General features: G+C 37.6%; 1 protein-coding gene across 1 annotated transcript in view; it reads left to right on the top strand.

Moving 5' to 3' along the window:
* LOC138321347 (potassium channel subfamily T member 2-like) overlaps nucleotides 1-23,675 on the top strand; it is a 95,280-nt gene that overhangs the window by 59,802 nt on the left and 11,803 nt on the right. Inside the window, exons 7-22 of the mRNA XM_069264975.1 lie at nucleotides 2,463-2,537; nucleotides 2,895-2,981; nucleotides 3,722-3,816; nucleotides 4,551-4,734; nucleotides 4,972-5,136; nucleotides 9,390-9,526; nucleotides 9,742-9,805; nucleotides 11,617-11,725; nucleotides 12,067-12,175; nucleotides 12,678-12,827; nucleotides 13,216-13,466; nucleotides 14,419-14,689; nucleotides 14,931-15,036; nucleotides 15,564-15,736; nucleotides 16,365-16,436; nucleotides 23,185-23,319. Of these exons, the coding sequence (XP_069121076.1) occupies nucleotides 2,463-2,537; nucleotides 2,895-2,981; nucleotides 3,722-3,816; nucleotides 4,551-4,734; nucleotides 4,972-5,136; nucleotides 9,390-9,526; nucleotides 9,742-9,805; nucleotides 11,617-11,725; nucleotides 12,067-12,175; nucleotides 12,678-12,827; nucleotides 13,216-13,466; nucleotides 14,419-14,689; nucleotides 14,931-15,036; nucleotides 15,564-15,736; nucleotides 16,365-16,436; nucleotides 23,185-23,319 (2,183 nt within the window). The remainder of the gene's footprint in view (nucleotides 1-2,462; nucleotides 2,538-2,894; nucleotides 2,982-3,721; nucleotides 3,817-4,550; nucleotides 4,735-4,971; nucleotides 5,137-9,389; nucleotides 9,527-9,741; nucleotides 9,806-11,616; nucleotides 11,726-12,066; nucleotides 12,176-12,677; nucleotides 12,828-13,215; nucleotides 13,467-14,418; nucleotides 14,690-14,930; nucleotides 15,037-15,563; nucleotides 15,737-16,364; nucleotides 16,437-23,184; nucleotides 23,320-23,675) is intronic.

The raw sequence follows: 23,675 nt of genomic DNA, 5'->3' as shown, positions 1-23,675 counted from the left end.
CTGGTTAAAATATTAGGGAACAGAATAAATAGCAAGGACCAAAAGTCTGGTTAAAAAGAAGTTAGGGAACAGAATAACAAGGACCAAATGTCTGGTTAAAAATTAGGGAACAGAATAACAAGGACCAAAAGTCTGGTTAAAAGTTAGGGAACAGAATATTAATAGCAAGGACCAAAAGTCTGGTTAAAAATTAGGGAACAGAATAACAAGGACCAAAAGTCTGGTTAGAAGTTAGGGAACAGAATAACAAGGACCAAATGTCTGGTTAAAAATTAGATAACAGAATAACAAGGACCAAAAGTCTGGTTAAAAGTTAGGGAACAGAATAACAAGGACCAAAAGTCTGGTTAAAAGTTAGGGAACAGAATAACAAGGACCAAAAGTCTGGTTAAAAATTAGGGAACAGAATAACAAGGACCAAAAGTCTGGTTAAAAGTTAGGGAACAGAATAACAAGGACCAAAAGTCTGGTTAAAAGTTAGAGAACAGAATAACAAGGACCAAAAGTCTGGTTAAAAGTTAGGGAACAGAATAACAAGGACCAAAAGTCTGGTTAAAAGTTAGGGAACAGAATAACAAGGACCAAAAGTCTGGTTAAAAGTTAGGGAACAGAATAACAAGGACCAAAAGTCTGGTTAAAAGTTAGGGAACAGAATAACAAGGACCAAAAGTCTGGTTAAAAGTTAGGGAACAGAATAAATGGACAAAAAGGGTTACAGAATAACAAAAGTCTGGTTAAAAATTAGGGACAGAATAACAAGGACCAAAAAGTCTGGTTAAAAATTAGGGAACAGAATAACAAGGACCAAAAGTCTGGTTAAAAGTTAGGAACAGAATAACAAGGACCAAAAGTCTGGTTAAAAGTTAGAGAACAGAATAACAAGGACCAAAAGTCTGGTTAAAAGTTAGGGAACAGAATAACAAGGACCAAAAGTCTGGTTAAAAGTTAGGGAACAGAATAACAAGGACCAAAAGTCTGGTTAAAAATTAGGGAACAGAATAACAAGGACCAAAAGTCTGGTTAAAAGTTAGGGAACAGAATAACAAGGACCAAAAGTCTGGCTAAAAGTTAGGGAACAGAATAACAAGGACCAAAAGTCAGCAAAGTTAGGTTTAACAAGGACCAAAGTCAGGTTAAAGTTAGGAACAGAATAACAAGGACAAAAAGTCTGGTTAAAAGTTAGGGAACAGAATAACAAGGACAAAAGTCTGGTTAAAAATTAGGGAACAGAATAACAAGACCAAAAGTCTGGTTAAAAATTAGGGAACAGAATAAACAAGGACCAAAAGTCTGGTTAGAAGTTAGGGAACAGAATAACAAGGACCAAAAGTCTGGTTAAAAATTAGGGAACAGAATAACAAGGACCAAAAGTCTGACTAGAAATTAGGGACAAAATAATGATAATAATAATAGCAATCAAAGGTCTTCCAAGATGTTAAATAAAAGTAAAGAAGAAACAGCAAAAGTCTTGTCAAAATTTAGAATACAATCAACAGAAGATGTTTTTCTGAAATACTTTCATTTGAAAGCAAGCAATTATGCAAGATAACAAGGCTATACTTATAAGATGTCTCTGATTGAGTTTTATCTGTTCCAAGTCTTTAGATTATCATACATTTCAATGTTATCCCTATCTATATCCTGTACAAAATGAGATGATTGATATGTGAAAATCAATATTACACAACAGTTATACTGTTTCTGTTATTAATGTCTTACAGCAGGTAATGAAAGTAAGGCTTCTGTTTGAAGTCATATGAATTGAATAAGAAAAGTTTAAATTTATATGTCTTACAGCAGTTAATGAAAGAACTAAGGTTTCTCTGGACCATTGCAAATATAGAATCTTTTAAGTCATATCTAATTCTATATGAGAAATTTAATTTAAATGATTAAGAGTATATTTAATAACATCCACTATAGGTACTGACTGGCCAGTTCAAATAAGATAGAATCTTTAAATGGGTATCTCTATGTCAAACCAATGTATGATTTGTTTAACAACTCACTTCCATAAAAAAAGGTTTATACTGAGTCAACACATATAAGGCTTACAGATTACAGTTGCTGGCAAACATCTATATGGGGCGCTGAGAAACTTTTAAATCTGATTCACCCCAGCGAATCCTCTTCGCCGACCAGCACCCTCATTGACGTTGTATACCTCCGCCACCACTTACATAAAAATCTAGTACAATAATTTGTTTTTGAATACATTTCATCACACTGTCATCTTGTAGGCTTGTTTTGCTTGAGTAAACTATCTGTACTTTAATCCCAACTGTCCCTTCTTGTGTGAAATAGAGTTGTAACCAGGGATATCCCTGTGAAGTATGGGAGAAATGTATCCTCTCTTCATATAAATTCGGTGCATTTAATTCAGAAAGTCATAAAGCATGTAGTGATTTGACTGTTAATCATGCTGTTGTCAAAATAATAGTTATTTTTTGTTTTACTTTCAGGGAAACATTTTGCAGCAGATTTTGTCTGTGGAGTTCCTGTTAGAATTAGTTAACACTGTACCATTTGTTGTCACAGTAAGTATACACTGACACACGTACCCTTGTTTTACGATACATGATATATGGTACAAACTGATAACTTCTTCCACTGTACACCCATCCACATGGAACATGTCTTTTTGAATTTAGAATGAATGATAAGTTGCATAAAAAGATAATTATATTTTCATTTTAAAGAAGAAAAATTAAATTTTAAACTACCAATTTTACCTTATTGAGTGATTCATAATTTTTTTGTAATTTTACTTGTGTCATCTGTTTTCCATATAATTGTCATGGTATCTACATATTGTTGTATGTTTTTACCTTCTTTTAACAAAAACAATTAGATACATATATAAAATATTGTTTCACAATCTTGTTCATTTTCAGATATTTTGGGAAGAACCCCTTCGTAATTTATTTATTCCTGTGTTCCTGAATTGCTGGTTAGCCAAACTTGCTTTACAAAATATGTTTGTAAGTATTGTGATGTTTGTTAATTACCATATGATTATACAATGTAGTTTCTTCTAGTACAGTTTCTTCTCTGTAATAAAAAAGGAAATAAAAAATGAAATTACAGGAGATAAAATGGTCCTAAATTTGCTTAAAGTTATATGTGCCGTATTTTTCATACTTACAAATCAAGATGAGCTTTTAATATGTTATTCATCACCAAAAAATACCAACTTTTTGAAAATTACAGTGCTTTCAATGCATAGGTTTTAATTTTACATGTACAAATAAGAGCTGAATATGATTTTCGGCAGTACTGCCAAAAATCATTTATTTACATCAATAGGGAAGTGAAATGAGTACATACGGTGAGACCATGAAGCCAAATTGTGGTCTACAACTTCATTACACATTTTTACAATGTTATTAGTAATTGTAAAGTGATTTCTGCAGTTATGTTTTAATTTAAACATATTTAAGGCATAAAAACAACAATTTTACAGTACAAAATTTCTGTGTTATAACTAACGTTTATAAGTCATCTGAAGCCATTCGAATGATTTTTACAGATTTATTCATCAAACCTTATGGTTTTTAATAGATTAACGATGAAAAAATAGAATGTCAAAATTTTCGCCAAGTTACGGCACATATAACTTTAACATTTTAATAAGCTCAAAGCTTGGATAAATGATGAGACAACACATTTGTAACTTTAACCCCAAATGATGATGATTAAAGTCCTGTTGTTTTTATTACAGAATGATTTACACAGAGTGATGATGAAATCCCAATCTGCACTTGCTCAACAACTCATGATTCTGTGTGCTACTGTATTGTGCCTTGTATTTACCAGGTAAAACTCATTTATCTATTCACTCTCAAAAATTTACAAATTCAGTTTCATTAGCTATAGATACAAAATTAAATACTTTTGGTGAAAATAGAGTGTAGAAAGCTTTGTTGTCGAGTTAATTATGAAAAAAGGGCAAAGACAAACAGCGACTCCCTTCACCTTATTCCTCAACTAAATTTTATTTGGGATCTTTCGTTAGGTATAATGGAGGATATTTGTTAGCTAGACTATGAAATGACAACAGAGACGTTGAAATACATTTAACATTTAATAATACATACCAAGACAATAAGGAGTTTAAAGTATACAAAACAATATTATACCAATAGTCTGTTCTGTACTACACTATGCTGGACCTGCCGTCAGCTGACTACTGAAGATACACACATTTAGCGGTTCTCGCCATCACAGTCTTAATGTTTTTTCACAGTTCCAGAGTTCAATTTCAACACAAAGTTCCACTTCTTGAAAATTGTACCCTCGCCGCCGCCACGTGTTCCTGTTATTACATCAAAGCTCAAACTCCAGCGTATTCTTTTTCATTTCAACATCTGGTCAAGGGGGATAATTCTGGTGGACACAAAATAGGGAGCACAACACCATAGTGGTGTATAAAAAATTACTTAAAAAGAATTTTCTGACAGATTTGTTTTAGAAAATGAGATTTTAGATAATTTAATTTGTATTCTGAGTATTGTGATTGGTTATAACAAGTGTTTTCTGATTGGTTGCAGTGTTTGTGGTATACAACATCTACAGAGGGGAGGTAATCAACAGTTCGGCTTGTTTGAGTCCTGTTGGTTTTCTGTGGTTACCTTCTCAACTGTAGGCTATGGAGACATATGCCCTGACATCTGGATATCTCAATTCTTTATGATATGCATGATTGGGGCTGCACTTATCGTCTTGCCAACACAGGTAATTTTTGTTGATGATGGGATGGTAATGAAAATACTTTGAAGTTCAAACGTTGATTTCATGCAATGATATACATCACTGTATATCTTAAAATTTCATTATGCTTTATCAAAATATTAATTAAAGTGAAAATTGGTGCATAAGGATCATTGGAGAGATACAAATGTTTGAACTAAGTTTGTTTGGAGGACATCTGTTATGGTTTCCATTACAATAAGTACTTGTTTTTATCAATAGTTTGAACAGTTAGCCTTTTTCTGGATGGAACGGCAGAAGCAGGGCGGAGCCTACAGCAGTCATCGTGCCCAGACAGAGAAACATGTAGTGGTGTGTACTACAACTCTACAGGCAGACACCATCATGGACTTCCTCAATGAATTTTATGCCCACCCAAAATTACAGGTAATTTAAGACAATCTTAAAATAACAGGCAAGACAATCATAGAAATTACAGGTAAGACAATCTTAGAAATTACAGGTAAGACAATCTTAGAAATAACAGGTAAGACAATCTTAGAAATTACAGGTAAGACAATCTTAGAAATTACAGGTAAGACAATCTTAGAAATTACAGGTAAGGCAATCTTAGAAATTACAGGTAAGACAATCTTAGAAATAACAGGTAAGACAATCTAAGAAATTACAAGGAAGGCAATCTTAGAAATTACAGGGAAGGCAATCTTAGAAATTACAGGTAAGACAATCTTAGAAATTACAGGTAAGACAATCTTAGAAATTACAGGTTAGGCAATCTTAGAAATAACAGATAAGACAATCTTAGAAATTACAGGAAGGCAACTAAGTACGACAATCTTAGAAATTACAGGTAAGACAATCATAGAAATTACAGGTAAATTATAGAGAAGCCAAGAGATTAAGGTAAGACTTCAGAAATTACAGGTAAGACAATCTTAGAAATTACAGGTAAGACAATCTTAGAAATTACAGGGAAGGCAATCTTAGAAATTACAGGGAAGGTAATCTTAGAAATTACAGGTAAGACAATCTTAGAAATAACAGGTAAGACAATCTTAGAAATTACAGGTAAGGCAATCTTAGAAATTACAGGTAAGACAATCTTAGAAATTACAGGTAAGACAATCTTAGAAATTACAGGAAGGCAATCTTAGAAATTACAGGTAAGGCAATCTTAGAAATTACAGGAAGGCAATCTTAGAAATTACAGGTAAGACAATCTTAGAAATTACAGGTAAGGCAATCTTAGAAATTACAGGGAAGGCAATCTTAGAAATTACAGGTACGACAATCTTAGAAATTACAGGTAAGACAATCTTAGAAATTACAGGTAAATTATAGAGAAGCCAATCTTAGAAATTACAGGTAAGACAGTCAGAAATTATAGGTAAGACAATCTTAGAAATTACAGGTAAGACAAGCTAAAAAGAGGCTTTTTGACCTATAATTTGGCCTTTCCCTTTCATCAATGTGAATTTCAGTCTTTGATTACTTATTGCTGGAACGTCATATTTAGGACATTAATAAGGTTTACATAGGGAGATATGTCATGTCCAAAAGTAGGTCACTGCAATAAAAACAATAGCTTGTCTTGGCACTATCTCTGATATTGCTATCATTTGGGGACTGCATGTCACTAAATTGTCCTCTGTATATTCCAAGAACTATCTAAAGTCACTTCTCAGTTTCAGGTTTTCCTTATTTTTGTCTTGATTAACCTTTATTCTTGCTAGACATTTTTTTCTTTTTAAGTGATAAATGACACAAGACTCTTGATTAATAGGCAGATAAAAAATATACATCTTCCCTTTCTTGTCAATTAGGCTTCTTGGTCTTTAATCATTCTGAAATTGTACCTTTAAAATGCATCCAATTAAAATACATCAGAGAGTGTATCTATAATGATTTCCTCTTAATTGGACCAAGGTTTGATGTCTGCTTCCTACCAACCTTTTCCAGGAAGGCAAGAGATAGCAATTAACAGGGATAAGTTTAAAGATAACGATTCAGGTATCAGACACGAGTGATTAGATAAGTGGATGAAATGTAGGGAGATTTATTTACTATTCATTAGCTCACTTGTGCTAGAAACATAGTAAGCTTCGGTTGTGATCAAAGTCCTCTGATAATGGCTGTCTGATTTCAGAGCTTTTCCTTTAATGGCATTTTTTAAACTGTTCTATCTGACGTTTTTTGTTTTCGAGGAAAAAAAGGAGCTCACCAACATATGACCTGTATCTAGCAACGGTACCACATATATACATAAGTTACGGAATTAGTCATTTAAGCATTGAACATCTTTCTGTTGGCATTCATAGCCAATATGAATGCAAACTGGACAGAGGCAAATTCCATGAAGCGCACTAGCTATGACTATGGCTATGAATGCCAACTGAAAGACGTTCAATGCTTATATTTACATTTGGTTACACTTTTATGATGTAATCCAAAGAAATTTTGCATCTATAACAAAATTATCATTCATTATCGTCACGGATGGAACAACCATTTGAACAGCTGTCTTCTGTGATCGCTGGCACAACAATTGTGACGTAGCAATGATAATGAAGTCATAATATGCTCCTGAAGTTCATTGTCTATATGACTGCCAACTGCGTTTGGTAAGGTTACATAGTGGAACTGCAGTGAAAATGTAAAAATAGAATAAAGTAAAAATCCAGGCATTTTAATCACTGCCTTGTCCACACCTCCTGCCCAACAGTCTCTCCATATCTGTGTAAGGTTTGGGAGGTGGGTAACAGCAGGAGTTCCCTGAAAAAACCCATTAACCTATGTAGGGCCAGAACCTTGTAATTACTATTTAGTTGGTTTTATTCATGGGTGATAAAATGTTTTTTTTATTCACAGTTAAGTATTTCTGCAAACTTGTAAATACCAGCAAATTCAATGGAAAGCCTGGCAACCTGGATAACATATTAAAATTGCCAATGTGAAAAGGTTTACCCCCAAGTAACTTAAAAAGAGAAAATTGCTGAATTTTCTACCTGCAAAATTGATCAACTACATAGTACTTTACATAGATATTTGACTCTAAACACAGAGGTATAAGGCTAGTGGTGACATGTTGGAACATTTTAGCAATCAACACCATGGCCTAAAGGAAATATCTATATGAAACTAAATGTAAATGAGAGTGCATGCATGCAGAAAGCAATACAAACATTGGTGCCAAACATGAGAATTTGAAGGCCATGGTCATTTTTAGAGCATTGATTTAACAACAGTGGAGATACAGCTAATTGTTTAAAACAAAATCAATCAAATGGATCCACTTCCCTTATGTCAATGCAGAATGCAAACAATGCAGCAATTAACTTGTCTTTATTAAGATGATAATTACATGTTGACAATATGACATAATCGCCAGCTACATATTAAGCTATAACAGTCAATACAAATGAATGCTGCTAAACTCCATTAACAGGATGCAATCTTTCAGTCTGTGAAGTTGCTATTTGTTTATAGTCAATAGTCCATAAAAACGTCCATTTTTTTCCAAGAGACGGTTTCATTTCAAAGGACACCATATGAAAGCATTTGATTTTGAACTGTAATGGAAAACCAGACATGGTGAAATGGGTTTTTCACAGATTGATAGATATATATTGATCTTGACACTCCAACAGTATATGCCAAATGAACAGGCGCAAAATAAAAAGACTAATTCCTTGGAGAATGCTTACACTACAATACCTTGATATCAGCATGGTGTGACCATTTGTTGGAACATTTCCTCGGTGCAGTGTGGCACTCTCAGAAGTGATGCAGATCACAGCCGTCAGATAAACGTTCTGGCTGTCAAAAAACCACTGACATTGAAGGAAGAGTTCTGTGACTGCACTGGTTTCACACTGTACTGCTTTAGTTTGGTTTATTACTTTTATGTAAAGGCCATATAAATCAGTAAATGCACTGAGAATGAACTTCTCAAAAAACTTGTAGTAGTATACTTGGATCACTTAAATCAAATGTGCATTGGACTTCTCTTGGGTCACTCACATTGAGATCAATGATTCAATTAGTGTGAAAAATTATAAAAATTATCTTTGTGATTATTTGTGAATTCTAATGATTAATGACTTAAATGAACATAGTAAGATAAATAAGGGAATTCTGGCAATTCTGAAAGTGTTTGTGTATCCCATGTTAATGGTAATCATCCCTCTATTTTAAATTGAACAAATGAAAACAGGTATTTTTGAACATTAAAAAAAATGAAATTTTTAATGATAAAGCTAAATGACATTAAAACTAAGTATTATCCATTGTCTTTAAAGTCCAGTCAAACCTGTCTATAAAGACCACTCAAGGGACCATAACAATGATCTTTATAGCCAAGTAGTCTTTATACACAGGTCAAATTGTGTTGAAAATAACTTTTTGGGACCCTAAGAAAACGGTCTTATTAAGCAGATGGTCTTTATAAAGAAGTTGTCACTAAGCTAGGTTTGAATACCTAGCTGTCTTCAAAACTAATTTGATTATAAAGTATTCTAGATAGATTGGTTACACAACAGTATAATTTGATATTTTCATGAACTTATGAGGATATATGACCTCATTAATTCTTAAAATAAGTAGACTACCTTACATTTGGTAAAGACCAATTAAAACTATCTATTTCCACTACTGATCATGAACTTGTTTTTTATCCTCAGGATTACTATGTGGTACTGCTATCACCGTGTGAGCTGGACTCCACTATGAAGATGTTACTACAGGTTCCTCTGTGGACCCAGAGAGTTATATACATACAGGGCTCAGCTCTCAAGGACTCTGATCTTACCAGGTGTCGGTAGGTAGCATATGGCTTCTAATCCAAATCATCATAACTATCTCCCTACACATCTTGATATTTCAAGTCTTCAGACTATATATGGTTCTAAAGTAGAACGTTTGAATGAGAATAGCTGTTTTGTTGCTCGATATCCTAAACAGTTTTTGGGAGTCCCTAGTCAAAATTTTATATAAGATACTAAATACGATAAGATCAATTCTTCTCTGTTACAGGATGCAGGACGCCCTAGCTTGTTTTATACTGGCCGCTCGGAACCAGAGTGACAGAACAGCTGCTGTAAGTATAACCTTAAAAAATAAAATCAATAATCACTGTATCAATAGCAACCTTCCCCAAGACACTTAACTGTATCTAATAGCAACCCTTATCAATCCAATAAGCTGTGTTCAATAGCAACCTTCACCAAGACACTTAACTGTATCTTATAGCAACCTTCACCAAGACACTTAACTGTATCTTATAGCAACCTTCACCAAGACACTTAACTGTATCTTATAGCAACCTTCACCAAGACACTTAACTGTATCTTATAGCAACCTTCACCAAGACACTTAACTGTATCTTATAGCAACCTTCACCAAGACACTTAACTGTATCTTATAGCAACCTTCACCAAGACACTTAACTGTATCTTATAGCAACCTTCACCAAGACACTTAACTGTATCTTATAGCAACCTTCACCAAGACACTTAACTGTATCTTATAGCAACCTTCACCAAGACACTTAACTGTATCTTATAGCAACCTTCACCAAGACACTTAACTGTATCTTATAGCAACCTTCACCAAGACACTTAACTGTATCTTATAGCAACCTTCACCAAGACACTTAACTGTATCTTATAGCAACCTTCACCAAGACACTTAACTGTATCTTATAGCAACCTTCACCAAGACACTTAACTGTATCTTATAGCAACCTTCACCAAGACACTTAACTGTATCTAATAGCAACCCTTATCAATCCAATAAGCTGTGTTCAATAGTAACCTTCACCAAGACACTTAACTGTATCTTATAGCAACCTTCACCAAGACACTTAACTGTATCTTATAATAACCTTCACCAAGACACTTAACTGTATCTTATAGCAACCTTCACCAAGACACTTAACTGTATCTTATAGCAACCTTCACCAAGACACTTAACTGTATCTTATAATAACCTTCACCAAGACACTTAACTGTATCTTATAATAACCTTCACCAAGACACTTAACTGTATCTTATAGCAACCTTCACCAAGACACTTAACTGTATCTTATAGCAACCTTCACCAAGACACTTAACTGTATCTTATAGCAACCTTCACCAAGACACTTAACTGTATCTTATAATAACCTTCACCAAGACACTTAACTGTATCTAATAGCAACCTTCACCAAGACTCTTAACTGTATCTTATAATAACCTTCACCAAGACACTTAACTGTATCTTATAGCAACCTTCACCAAGACACTTAACTGTATCTTATAATAACCTTCACCAAGACACTTAACTGTATCTTATAGCAACCTTCACCAAGACACTTAACTGTATCTTATAGCAACCTTCACCAAGACACTTAACTGTATCTTATAGCAACCTTCACCAAGACACTTAACTGTATCTTATAGCAACCTTCACCAAGACACTTAACTGTATCTTATAGCAAACTTCAGCAAGACACTTAACTGTATCTAATAGCAACCCTCATCAATTCAATACACTGTATTCAATAGCAATGTTCACCAAGACAATAAGCTGTATCCAATAGCATCCTTCATCAAGGTACTTAGTTGTAACCATAGCGACATTCACTAAGGCACTAAGTTGTATCCATAGCAACCTTCACCAAGACAATCAGCTGTATATGACTATAGCGACCTTTTCAACATCAGTAATCTGTATCCAATAGCAATACTAATTAGAGCACAAAACTGTAATGCCACTGAGGTCCTGAATGCCAAGCAATAGAAGATTATAGCTAAAGAGTTTTACCACCTTTTTACCAAACATATCATTTACCTGATATATACCCTTTTTGCCTAATCATGTGTTTTTGAAGTGGATTTACTTAAGTGATGATGTGTTATTTGTGTTTAGGACCAACACACCATACTCAGGTCCTGGGCTATTAAAGATTTTGCACCTGACTGTGCACAGTATGTACAGATCTTCAGACCAGAAAATAAATTCCATGTCAAATTTGCAGGTAAGGAATCTCTCTATTGTTCTTTAGTTTAGGTGATGATAATGATAATTAGCTTATCATAGAGTTAAGTTCACATAATAAGATTTACAGCTAAGTTGATAGCATTATGCTAATAATAATGCTCTCACATCAAAGATACAAAGACCTATAATAAACAACATGTCTGTCTGTCCCTCAACAATTTGTTTTCAGACATTTTCTCAAAAACCAATCTGCCTTACCTTGTTATGTTGCATGTAAGTTATTATTTTGTGTCTTTGTCATTTGATTGGGTTAAATCTGTGGTAGGTACAATGTATTAAGTAAGTACATGACAATACAGTTTTTATCTTTGTCTATAGAACATGTGGTGTGTGAAGATGAGTTTAAGTATGCCTTACTTGCCAACAACTGTTTGTGTCCCGCCACTTCTACCCTGGTCACGCTGCTGTTACATACATCTAGAGGACAGTAAGTATAATCAAGTACATACATGTACGGATATTAGGGTTGCAGACATCGTTTGGGGAATGTGAAAAATACATTGTAGACGGAGGGTAGGGCTCAAGTAGGAACTATTAGGGTAGTGATACAGTTAAGTATGTCTTGAATGAAGTAAAGAATATTTTAGGTTTATAGATACTGGTGATACAAGGCTGTGAGTGTGGAATGGTTCAGGTGTCACAACATTTTATCTTCTCTCAGGGTCTGAAATTTGAAGCCTTTATGTAGCTAGGTACTGGACATACCCTCGTATTTCAATGGCTTTTCTTTTGACTTCCCTCTACCTACAAAACCTGTTGCATCTATAAATGACACCATCAGCTTTCGTCAATGCAGTTTTTAAATCGCCAAATGCATTTTGAATTCTCTACCCCCCCCCCCCTCCCCCCCCCCTACAAGAAAAAAGAAAAAAAGACACTGGTAATCATAATAGACTTTAAATCTGTAGTTTTTAATTTAACCTCGGTAGTGAAGGGCAGACATCCTCTGAGGAATGGCAGAGACTGTATGGTGGTTGTTCTGGTAATGAGATTTACCACATCAAACTGCGGGACAGTAAATTCTTCGGGGAGTATGAGGGAAAAAGTTTCACATATGCCTCATTCCATGCTCATCGCAGGTAAGTATTTATGAATAAAGAAAGAATTTATTTTATATTTATGTTTTTTTCATTTCTGTATTTTCAAAAGAAAAATAAATTAATAAACTTAAATTAATCATGTATACTTTTAGTTTATTTTACCCTATAGATGTGTTTCAAGAAATGTAAAGACTGTAAATGTATTTGTATCTATTTTACTTTAAAAAGGCATATGAACAAGAAAAGTCTTTTTTAAATGTTAGCAATAATACATATGTAGAAAGATAGATATAGAAAGCAAAGCTGTAATTTTCAAACTCAATATGAACTTGTCTTGAATTCTGATAAGCTGCATGCAGATAAGAATATTTGCCCCTAGATTCTTGATATTTACGGTTGATGCCGTCCTCACTACATCTTTAAATAGGTTTGGTGTGAGCTTAGTTGGTATACAACAATCAGACTTGAAGGACTCCAACATACAATTAAATCCTGGTCCCAGGCATATAATGAAGAAGTCAGACATCTGTTTCTACCTAAACATTACCAAAGAGGAGAATACTCGGACCTTTAATCTGGCCCAGTCTCAGGAGGAGGGCAGCAAGATGGACCAACCAAACCTACCTACTGGTGCTAAGGAGGCATCTAAAGTGGCTAGCATGATAGCTAGTGTGGTAAGTTAGCATTGTAAGTTAGCATTGTAGCATGATTGATAGCTAGTGTTTGGGCAAGTTAGCATTGTAGCATGATGTCTAGTGTGTAACTTAGAACATGATGCTGTGTCGGTAAGTTAGCATTGTAGTATGATGCTAGTGTTGGTAAGTTAGAATTGTAGCATGATAGCTAGTGTTGGCAAGTTAGCATTGTAGCATGATAGCTAGTGTTGGCAAGTTAGCATTGTAGCATGATAGCTAGTGTCGGTAAGTTAGCATTGTAGCATGATAGCTAGTGTTGGCAAGTTAGCATTGTAGCATGATAGCTAGTGTCGGTAAGTTAGCATTGTAGCATGATAGCTAGTGTTGGTAAGTTAGCATTGTAGTATGATAGCTAGTGTCGGTAAGTTAGCATTGTAGCATGATAGCTAGTGTTGGCAAGTTAGCATTGTAGCATGATAGCTAGTGTTGGCAAGTTAGCATTGTAGCATGATAGCTAGTGTTGGTAAGTTAGCATTGTAGTATGATGTCTAGTGTCGGTAAGTTAGCATTGTAGCATGATGGCTAGTGTAGGTAAGTTAGCATTGTAGCATGATAGCTAGTGTTGGCAAGTTAGCATTGTAGCATGATAGCTAGTGTTGGCAAGTTAGCATTGTAGCATGATAGCTAGTGTTGGCAAGTTAGCATTGTAGAATGATATCTAGTGTTTGTAAGTTAGCATTGCAAAGCAGTTGTCTGAAGTGGGTAGCAAGATACTTACCAAAGGTAGTGTTGCTAATTGTTAAAATATTAAGATAAAATGGATAAGCATGATAGATAGTGTCGATAAGTTAGCATTGAAGTATGATAATAATAGCTAATGGCGGTTATAACTTAGCATACCCAAGAGAGCTCCTCACTTACATCAATAAAGCACATGTTAATGAATCTGTTGTAATCTTTTTCTATACTACTGCTGTAAACATTTACAGGTACAGTCGCGTTGGAGCTCCAGCACACTCGAGCTAACATTCCAAAACCATCCGAGATCACCCGTCCACCTGCTCCAGCTCGGAAGGACAGTAAAAAGCTCCAGCTTGACCTGCCTAAGGGCCTTAACATAGCTAGTCTACAGAAGCGGCCCAGTATTGCTCCTGTGCCGGCTGTTCTGGAGGCAAACGACATCCGTATACAACTCAGCTCCGACGTCGAGTCAGAAGAGGATGAGGATGATGTGGTGTTTGATTTAGAAAATGACCAAGATGCTGAGTAAGAGTGTTGAGTGTTAAAATAATAGTGATAAGCCAAGTCTTCAATAAGAATTCACTTTTTGATAGTAAAATTGAAAGTGAAGAGAAAAATCATTTGTATTCTGTTTAATGATTTTTAGAGACCTTGAATTATGTGTTAGGAACTTGTATGTGAAAGAGAAAAAATTGGTGGTTCTGTAATTCAATAAGTCTTTTATATTGATTGTGAATCTATCATAAGAGTATGATTTAACTTATAGGTACATTCGTGGATTCCCACCCATCACACCCTATGTAGGTACGAGTCCAACTCTGTGTCACCTGATGAAGGAGAAGCGCCCTCTTTGTTGTCTCCAGCTGGCTAATGTAAGTCTTACTTCTCCAGGCTAGAACTGTAAACCAACATTCGTGGTCACTAAATTTTGTAATTTCCTTTCCAAAAATAGTTCGCAGATTGAGTTTTGTAGGAATGGAAATGGAATTGAAATATCTTTCAACAAAAGAGAAATATTTCATATGAAATTGTGTCAGAGAAATGAGGTTGATGTTATTTTGTGGAGATAAAGTTTTGTTACTTTTCTTTGACTTGCAAATTTATATATATAAAAAAATCCAAAAAAAAAATCACATGCTTAATTTACAGAAGTTACATTATATATAACAATCTGATCATATATATGTATGTTAACTTTGTCACTTCTAGCATAAAAAAAATGTTTAGATTAAACAGGAAATCTATATCTATTCACAATTAAATGCCATGTAAAATTGATGTGTTCCTGCTTTGATTTGAATTATGCCTAAAATTAATGTACATTTTCAATATTTCAGATGATGTTATTTCAACTCACTAAAATTTTACCATTTGAATTGAAATATGTTTATCTTTATAGGCGTGTAAGCACTGTAGTTATAAGACTACGAAGGAGTACAACTGGTGTAACAGGGCCATCATACTAGCGGCAGACTTCGCCAGTAATGGTATCTACAATTTTGTTGTTCCTCTACGCTCTCACGCCCGGCCGAAAAGTAGCCTCAACCCCATTGTATTATTACTGGGCAATGTGTATGTATACATTTTCTAGATTCAAATTTACTGCAAAAATTATTTGATCCTTTTCTTTTGTTGATTAAGTTTTATCAGCATAGAACATCATTGCTTGTATTTGCATCAATGAATCAGATAGGTAGCAAACATTGGACGTTTGGGTAAATATTTTATTACTTCAGCAGTCAAGCTATTGAGAAATTATCTTTAGCGGAGAAGTTTGTTGTAGCTCTAAATCATCAGAGTTATATTTTGGATATGAAAATTTCTACATTTGAGACAAGATAGAAGAAAATTCAGCAGCCTATTTGACATGAGTTTGAATCAAACACAGGACCTCCAAACACTAGTCTGATGTTCTAGCTACCAATTCATCAACTGGTCACTGAATATTGATCAAGTCAAATTCTGCTAAACTTTCATGCCCAATAACTAATGCAGTCTTTTATGCCAATATGGCATTTTCATGCATATAGAACAATTTTAATGGTGTAGAAATATTGGAACTAAACTTGTCCTATGCATTATTTGAATTACCACGTTATCTTTAGACCAACTGTGAACATGTCTGCTCCAACAGTGATATAGAAAGTATTAATTCACACAAATTATATGTTGTACAGTATATGTATTTCCTTTGTTGTAGACCTGACACAGCCTTTCTGGACACCATCTGTCACTTCCCTCTCGTTTTCTGGATGATAGGTTCCATTGATTCGTAAGTCAGGGTTAAAAAATAGGCAAAGCATCACAAACTTTATAAATTGGCTTAATTTATGCATATTTATGCATGTTACAAGTGAATTAGAGATGTACTAAAAATTTCAAATAAAACAACTTAATTTCTTTAAAAATAGGAGGTTTTTTTTAAAGATCAATGGTAACATCCTTATAGGGTGGGGATTCAAAATTGTTACAAATGATGGGGGCTGACCCCCTGGGGGCCTGTGGGGCGGGGTTCCAAAAGGGGTCAATTTGACTATTTCCATTTACAATTCGACTTCTTCTCTGAAACTAAGCATGGGGATAGCACCCAAAATAATGGTTTAAGCATCTTATGGGTGGGGATTCAAAAATTGTACAAATGATGTGTATGACCTATGGGGCCTGAGGGCAGGCAGGGTTCAAAAGGGGTCAATTTGGGCTATTTACCATATATACGACTTCTTTCAGAAAACTATAGCATGGAATAGCATCCCCATATGCAATTGTAGCTTCTTTATTGGGTGGGGATTCAAAAATGTACAAATGATGGGCTGACCCACCCCCCGGGGGCCTGAGGGGCGGGGGTCTCCAAAAGGGGGTCAATTTGGCTATTTCCATAATAAACGGCTTCTTCTCTGAAACTAAGCATGGGCATAATAGCACCCATACTTGCAATGGTAGCATCCTTTATAGGGTGGGGCATTCAAAAATTGTACAAATGATGGGGCTGAACCCCGGCGGGGGCCTGAGGGGTGGCGGGGTCAAATGTGGTCAATTTGGCTATTTCCATATAAACGACTTCTTCTCTGGGTAACCTAAGCACATGGGATTGAGCACTCATAATGCAATGGTAGCATCCTTATAGGGCTGGGGGATTCAAAATTTGTACAAATGATGGGGCTGATCCCCCCTGGGGGCCTGAGGGGCGGGGTCAAAAAGGTGTCAATTTGGCTATTTCCATATAAACGACTTTTTTCTCTGAAACTAAAATGAGCATTGGGTATGACACTCATAATGCAATGGTAGCATCCTTATAGGGTGGGGATTCAAAATTGTGCAAATGATAGGATGACCCCCCCGGGGGCCTGACGGGGCGGGGTCAAAAGGGGTCAATTTGGCTATTTTCATATAAAATTACTTCTTCTCTGAAACCTAAGTATTGGATAGCACCCTATAATGTTCAATCTATAGCATCATTTTATGGTTTGTATTTCAAAATTTAAACTCAAGCTTTTGGACAAGGAAGTCAATTTTACTAATTTTTAGCTGGTCAAAGACCGAGGTGGGCTGCCCCAATGGGACCTGAGGGTGGGGGTCAAAAGGGGTCAATTTGTGCTACCGTCCATACCCTGGTCAACAATGACTACTTCTTCTGCAACCGCTGGTTGGATTTCAAGATAAGCAAATTTGCACTGGTAGCATCCTTATAGGGCTACTAACTGAAAATTGTACAAATGATAGGGCTGACCCCCCAGGGGCCTGAGGGGCGGGGCCAAAAGGGGTCAATTTGGCTATTTCCATATAAACGACTTCTTCTCTGAAACCAAGCATGGGATAGCACCCATAATGCAATGGTAGCATCCTTATAGGGTGGGGATTCAAAATTGTACAAATGATGGGGCTGACCCCCCGGGGGCCTGAGGGGCGGGGTCAAAAGGGGTCAATTTGGCTATTTCCATATAAACGACTTCTTCTCTGAAACTAAGCATGGTATAGCACCCATAATGCAATGGTAGCATCGTTATAGGGTGGGGATTCAAAATTGTACAAATGATGGGGCTGACCCCCGGGGCCTGAGGGGCGGGGTCAAAAGGGGTCAATTTGGCTATTTCCATATAAACGACTTCTTCTCTGAAACTAAGCATGGATAGCACTCATAATGCAATGGTAGCATCCTTATAAGGTGGGGATTTCAAAATTGTGCAAATGATGGGGCTGACCCCCGGGGGCCTGAGGGGCGGGGGGTCAAAAGGGGTCAATTTGGCTATTTCCATATAAACGACTTTTTCTCTGAAACTAAGCATGGTGATAGCACCCATAATGCAATGGTAGCATCCTTATAGGGTGGGATTCAAAATTGTACAAATGATGGGGCTTACCCCCCGGGGGCCTGAGGGGCAGGGTCAAAAGGTCAATTGGCTATTTTCCATATAAATGGACTTACTTCACTCTCTGAACCTTTGGGATAGCATTTTGTATGCAATTGGTAGCATCATTTTAGGGTTTGTGTTTCATTCATTTAACAAATTTTGGAGTCAAACCATAAACCGACTTTTTCGGGCTGACCCCAAAGACCCCTGGGGCTGAGGGGCTGAAATAGGATACAGCGTCCGTTCCATGTAGCTTTTCGTCCAGTATACAATCGACTTCTTCTCCATGCAATGGTCGGATTTCTACGCTGGTTGCATTTTTCACCATAAAATTTGAAATGGTAGCATCCTTATATGGGGTGGGGATTCAAAATTGTACAAATGATGGGGCTGACCCCCCCGGGGGCCTGAGGGGGCGGGGCCAAAAGGGGTCAATTTGGCTATTTCCATTATAAACGACTTCTTCTCTGAAATAAGCATGGGATAGCACCCATAATACAATGGTAGCATCCTTATAGGGTGGGGATTCAAATTTGTACAAATGATGGGGCTGACCCCCCGGGGGCCTGAGGGGCGGGGTCAAAAGGGGTCAATTTGGCTATTTCCATATAAACGACTTCTTCTCTGAAACTAAGCATGGTATAGCACTCATAATGCAATGGTAGCATCCTTATAGGGTGGGGATTCAAAATTGTACAAATGATGGGGCTGACCCCCTGGGGGCCTGAGGGGCGGGGTCAAAAGGGGTCAATTTGGCTATTTCCATATAAACGACTTCTTCTCTGAAACCAAGCATGGGATAGCACCCATAATGCAATGGTAGCATCCTTATAGGGTGGGGATTCAAAATTGTACAAATGATGGGGCTGACCCCCCGGGGGCCTGAGGGGCGGGGTCAAAAGGGGTCAATTTGGCTATTTCCATATAAACGACTTCTTCTCTGAAACTAAGCATGGAATAGCACTCATAATGCAATGGTAGTATCGTTATAGGGTGGGGATTCAAAATTGTACAAATGATGGGGCTGACCCCGGGGGGGCCTGAGGGGCGGGGTCAAAAGGGGTCAATTTGGCTATTTCCATATAAACGACTTCTTCTCTGAAACCAAGCATGGGATAGCACCCATAATGCAATGGTAGCATCCTTATAGGGTGGGGATTCAAAATTGTACAAATGATGGGGCTGACCCCCCGGGGGCCTGAGGGGCGGGGTCAAAAGGGGTCAATTTGGCTATTTCCATATAAACGACTTCTTCTCTGAAACTAAGCATGGGATAGCACCCATAATGCAATGGTAGCATCCTTATAGGGTGGGGATTCAAAATTGTACAAATGATGGGGCTGACCCCCCCGGGGGCCTGAGGGGCGGGGTCAAAAGGGGTCAATTTGGCTATTTCCATATAAACGACTTCTTCTCTGAAACCAAGCATGGGATAGAACCCATAATGCAATGGTAGCATCCTTATAGGGTGGGGATTCAAAATTGTACAAATGATGGGGCTGACCCCCGGGGGGGGGGGGGGCCTGAGGGGCGGGGTCAAAAGGGGTCAATTTGGCTATTTCCATATAAACGACTTCTTCTCTGAAACTAAGCATGGTATAGCACCCATAATGCAATGGTAGCATCCTTATAGGGTGGGGATTCAAAATTGTACAAATGATGGGGCTGACCCCCCGGGGGCCTGCAGGGGCAGGGTCAAAAGGGGTCAATTTGGCTATTTCCATATAAAACGACTTCTTCTCAGAAACTAAGCATGGAATTAGCATCCATAATGCAATTGTAGCATCTTTATAGGGTGGGGATTCAAAATTGTACAAATGATGGGGGCTGACCCCCCCCCGGGGGGCCTGAGGGGCGGGGTCAAAAGGGGTCAATTTGGCTTTTCCATATAAACGGCTTCTTCTCTGAAAACTAAGCATGGAATAGCACTGATATTGCAAAGGTAGCATCGTTATAGGGTGGGGATTCAAAATTGTTACAAATGATGGGGCTGACCCCCGGCGGGGCCTGAGGGGGTGGGGCGTCAAAAGTGGTCAATATGACTTTCAATTTCCATATATAAGCCACTTCTTCTCGGTAACTATTATAACATGGGATTACGCTCATTAATGCAATGGTAGCATCCTTTATAAGGGTGGGGATTCAAAATTGTGCAAATGATGGGGCTGACCCCTGGGGGCCTGAGGAATGGGGTCAAAAAGGGTCAATTTGGCTATTTCCATATAAACAACTTCATTCTCTGCAATACCAAAGCATGTGGATAAGCACCATAAAGCAATGGTAGCATCCTTATAGGTGGGGATTCAAAATTGAACAAAATGAGTGGTGCTGACCCCCGGTGCCTGGAGGGGCGGGGTCAAATGGGGTCAATTTGGCTATTTCCATATAAACCGACTTCTTCTCTGCAACGAAAGCATGAAAAATGCACCTCATAATGGCAATGTGTATATCTTATAGGTTGTGGGGATTTTCAAAATTGTACAAATGATGGGCTGACCCGGGGGCCTGAGGGGCGGGTCAAAAGGGTTCAATTTGGCTAATTTCCATATAAAACAACTCTTCTCTGAAACCAAGCACAGGGATAGCACCTCATAATGCACTGGATGTAGCATCCTTATAGGAATGGGATACAAAGTTGTACAATAATGGTTGGGCTTGATCCCCAGTGTGCCTGATGGGCCGGGTCAAAATGGCCAATTTTGGCTCTTATTTACATTTAAAACGACTTTCTTCTCTGGAACTAAGTCATGTGTATGGCAACCATCATGCCTAATGTTAGCATTCTTTATGTGGGTTGGGATTTCCAATGATTTGTACAAAGGATGGTGCTGACCCCTTGGGGTCATGTGGGGCGGGGGTTGCGAGAAGGTGGGTCTATATTTGTGGCTATTTTGGTTATAAACGGGACTTCTTACTCTAACATTAAGCACTGGAATAGCGCAATCATTTATTGGGCGAGTGGTAGTAATCGTTATGGCGGTGTGGGGATTCAAAATTGTATTGCAAGATGATGGGCTGACCTCTACGGGGGGGCCTGAGGGGCGGGAGGTCAAAAGGGTTCATGTTGGCTATCTTCCATTTATGATTGAGTGGCGTAAGACTAGGTCTTGGGGAAAACAAGCATAGGATAGCACGCGCATAATCGAATTGTACCATCCTTATAGGGTGGGAGTTCAAAATTGTTACAAATAATGGGCATGGACCTACCGCGGGGCATTAGGCGGTGGGGGTCCAAAGGGACGAACTTGGCTATTTGTCCATATTAAATGATTTCTTCTCTGCAACTAAGCATGGTATTAGCACTCAGTAAGGCAATTGGTATCATCGTTATAGGGTGGGTTGATTCAAAATTGTACAAATGATGGGGGCTGACTCCCCGGGGGGTTGAGGGGCGGGATCAAAAGGGGTCAATTTGGCTATTTCCATATAAACGACTTCTTCTCTGAAACCAAGCATGGGATAGCACCCATAATGCAATGATAGCATCCTTATAGGGTGGGGATTCAAAATTGTACAAATGATGGGGCTGACCCCCCGGGGGCCTGAGGGGCGTGGTCAAAAGGGGTCAATTTGGCTATTTCCATATAAACGATTCTTCTCTGAAACTAAGCATGGTATAGCACGCATAATGCAATTGTAGCATCCTTATAGGGTGGGGATTCAAAATTGTACAAACAATGGGGCTGACCCCCCCGGGGGCCTGAGGGGCGGGGTCAAAAGGGGTCAATTTGGCTATTTCCATATAAACGACTTCTTCTCTGAAACCAAGCATGGGATAGCACCCATAATGCAATGGTATCATCCTTATAGGGTGGGGATTCAAAATTGTACAAATAATGGGGCTGACCCCCCGGGGGCCTGAGGGGCGGGGTCAAAAGGGGCCAATTTGGCTATTTCCATATAAAATGATTTTCTTCTCTGCAACTAAGCATGGTATAGCACTCATAATGCAATTGTAGTATCGTTATAGGGTGGGGATTCAAAATTGTACAAATGATGGGGCTGACTCCGGGGGGTTGAGGGGCGGGATCAAAAGGGGTCAATTTGGCTATTTCCATATAAAACAACTTCTTCTCTAAAACCAAGCATGGGATAGCACCCATAATGCAATGATATCATCCTTATAGGGTGGGGATTCAAAATTGTACAAATGATGGGGCTGATCCCCCGGGGGCCTGAGGGGCGGGGTCAAAAGGGGTCCAATTTGGCTATTTCCATATAAACGATTCTCCTCTGAAACTAAGTATGGTGTAGCACCCATAATGCATTGGTAGCATCCTTATAGTATGGGGATTCAAAATTGTGCAAATGATAGGGCTGACCCCCCGGGGGCCTGAGGGGCGGGGTCAAAAGGAGTCAATTTGGCTATTTCGATATAAAATGACTTCTTCTCTGCAACTAAGCATGGTATAGCACCCATAATGCAATGGTAGCATCCTTGTAGGCTGGGGATTCCAAATTGAGTTTTTTTTTTTTTTTTAAAAGATGGATTTTGGTGTGTCAATAAGGGCCAAAACTATGTATTAAATATAGTCCTTTTACACAAATATGCTAAATGAAATGTAGATAGATATATAAAACCATCACAGTACCATGGATGACTGCCATGGTTCAGTTTCTGTGTGATCATAATATATCAGCTATTAAACCTCTTGTTTTCTCCTTTGCCAGAATTGATAATCTGTTACAAGCTGGAATCAACATGGCAGACAATGTGGTGATTGTGAACAAGGAGACCTCAAACTCTGCAGAAGAGGATACCCTGTCTGATTGTAACACAATCGTGGGCGTCCAGACTATATTTAGGTAAGTGTTATCAAGATAATGCTTGTTTACAATAAGTATTCAAATGTACTTGTGGATAAAGTTCTGTGTTTAAAATTTGCAGCAGTATGAAATGTGAGCAGTTGTGGTTCAGCCTAGGTAATTGGATGCCAGGCTCATGTCAACCAGTAAAAAAATAAGCAAAAGGTTTTAAAGATAATCTCTCTCTTATGACCATGACCTGCTCTGTAGAATTGTAAATGTTCATGTCCGTGTGTTGATGAGCTAGGATAGCATGACCTGGAAAGATGATGGGCTTATATTGTAGAATCTTTTGCCCTAAGACTGTAGAGGGATGCTTCTTGTTAGCTTAGCATTAGCTGCAATGGCAGTAAGGC

This window comes from Argopecten irradians, chromosome 4, assembly GCF_041381155.1.
Source record: "Argopecten irradians isolate NY chromosome 4, Ai_NY, whole genome shotgun sequence".
NCBI classification, from domain to species: domain Eukaryota; kingdom Metazoa; phylum Mollusca; class Bivalvia; order Pectinida; family Pectinidae; genus Argopecten; species Argopecten irradians.
Note: the sequence above shows the minus strand (reverse complement) of the source record. Positions and strands in the feature narration are given on the sequence as shown.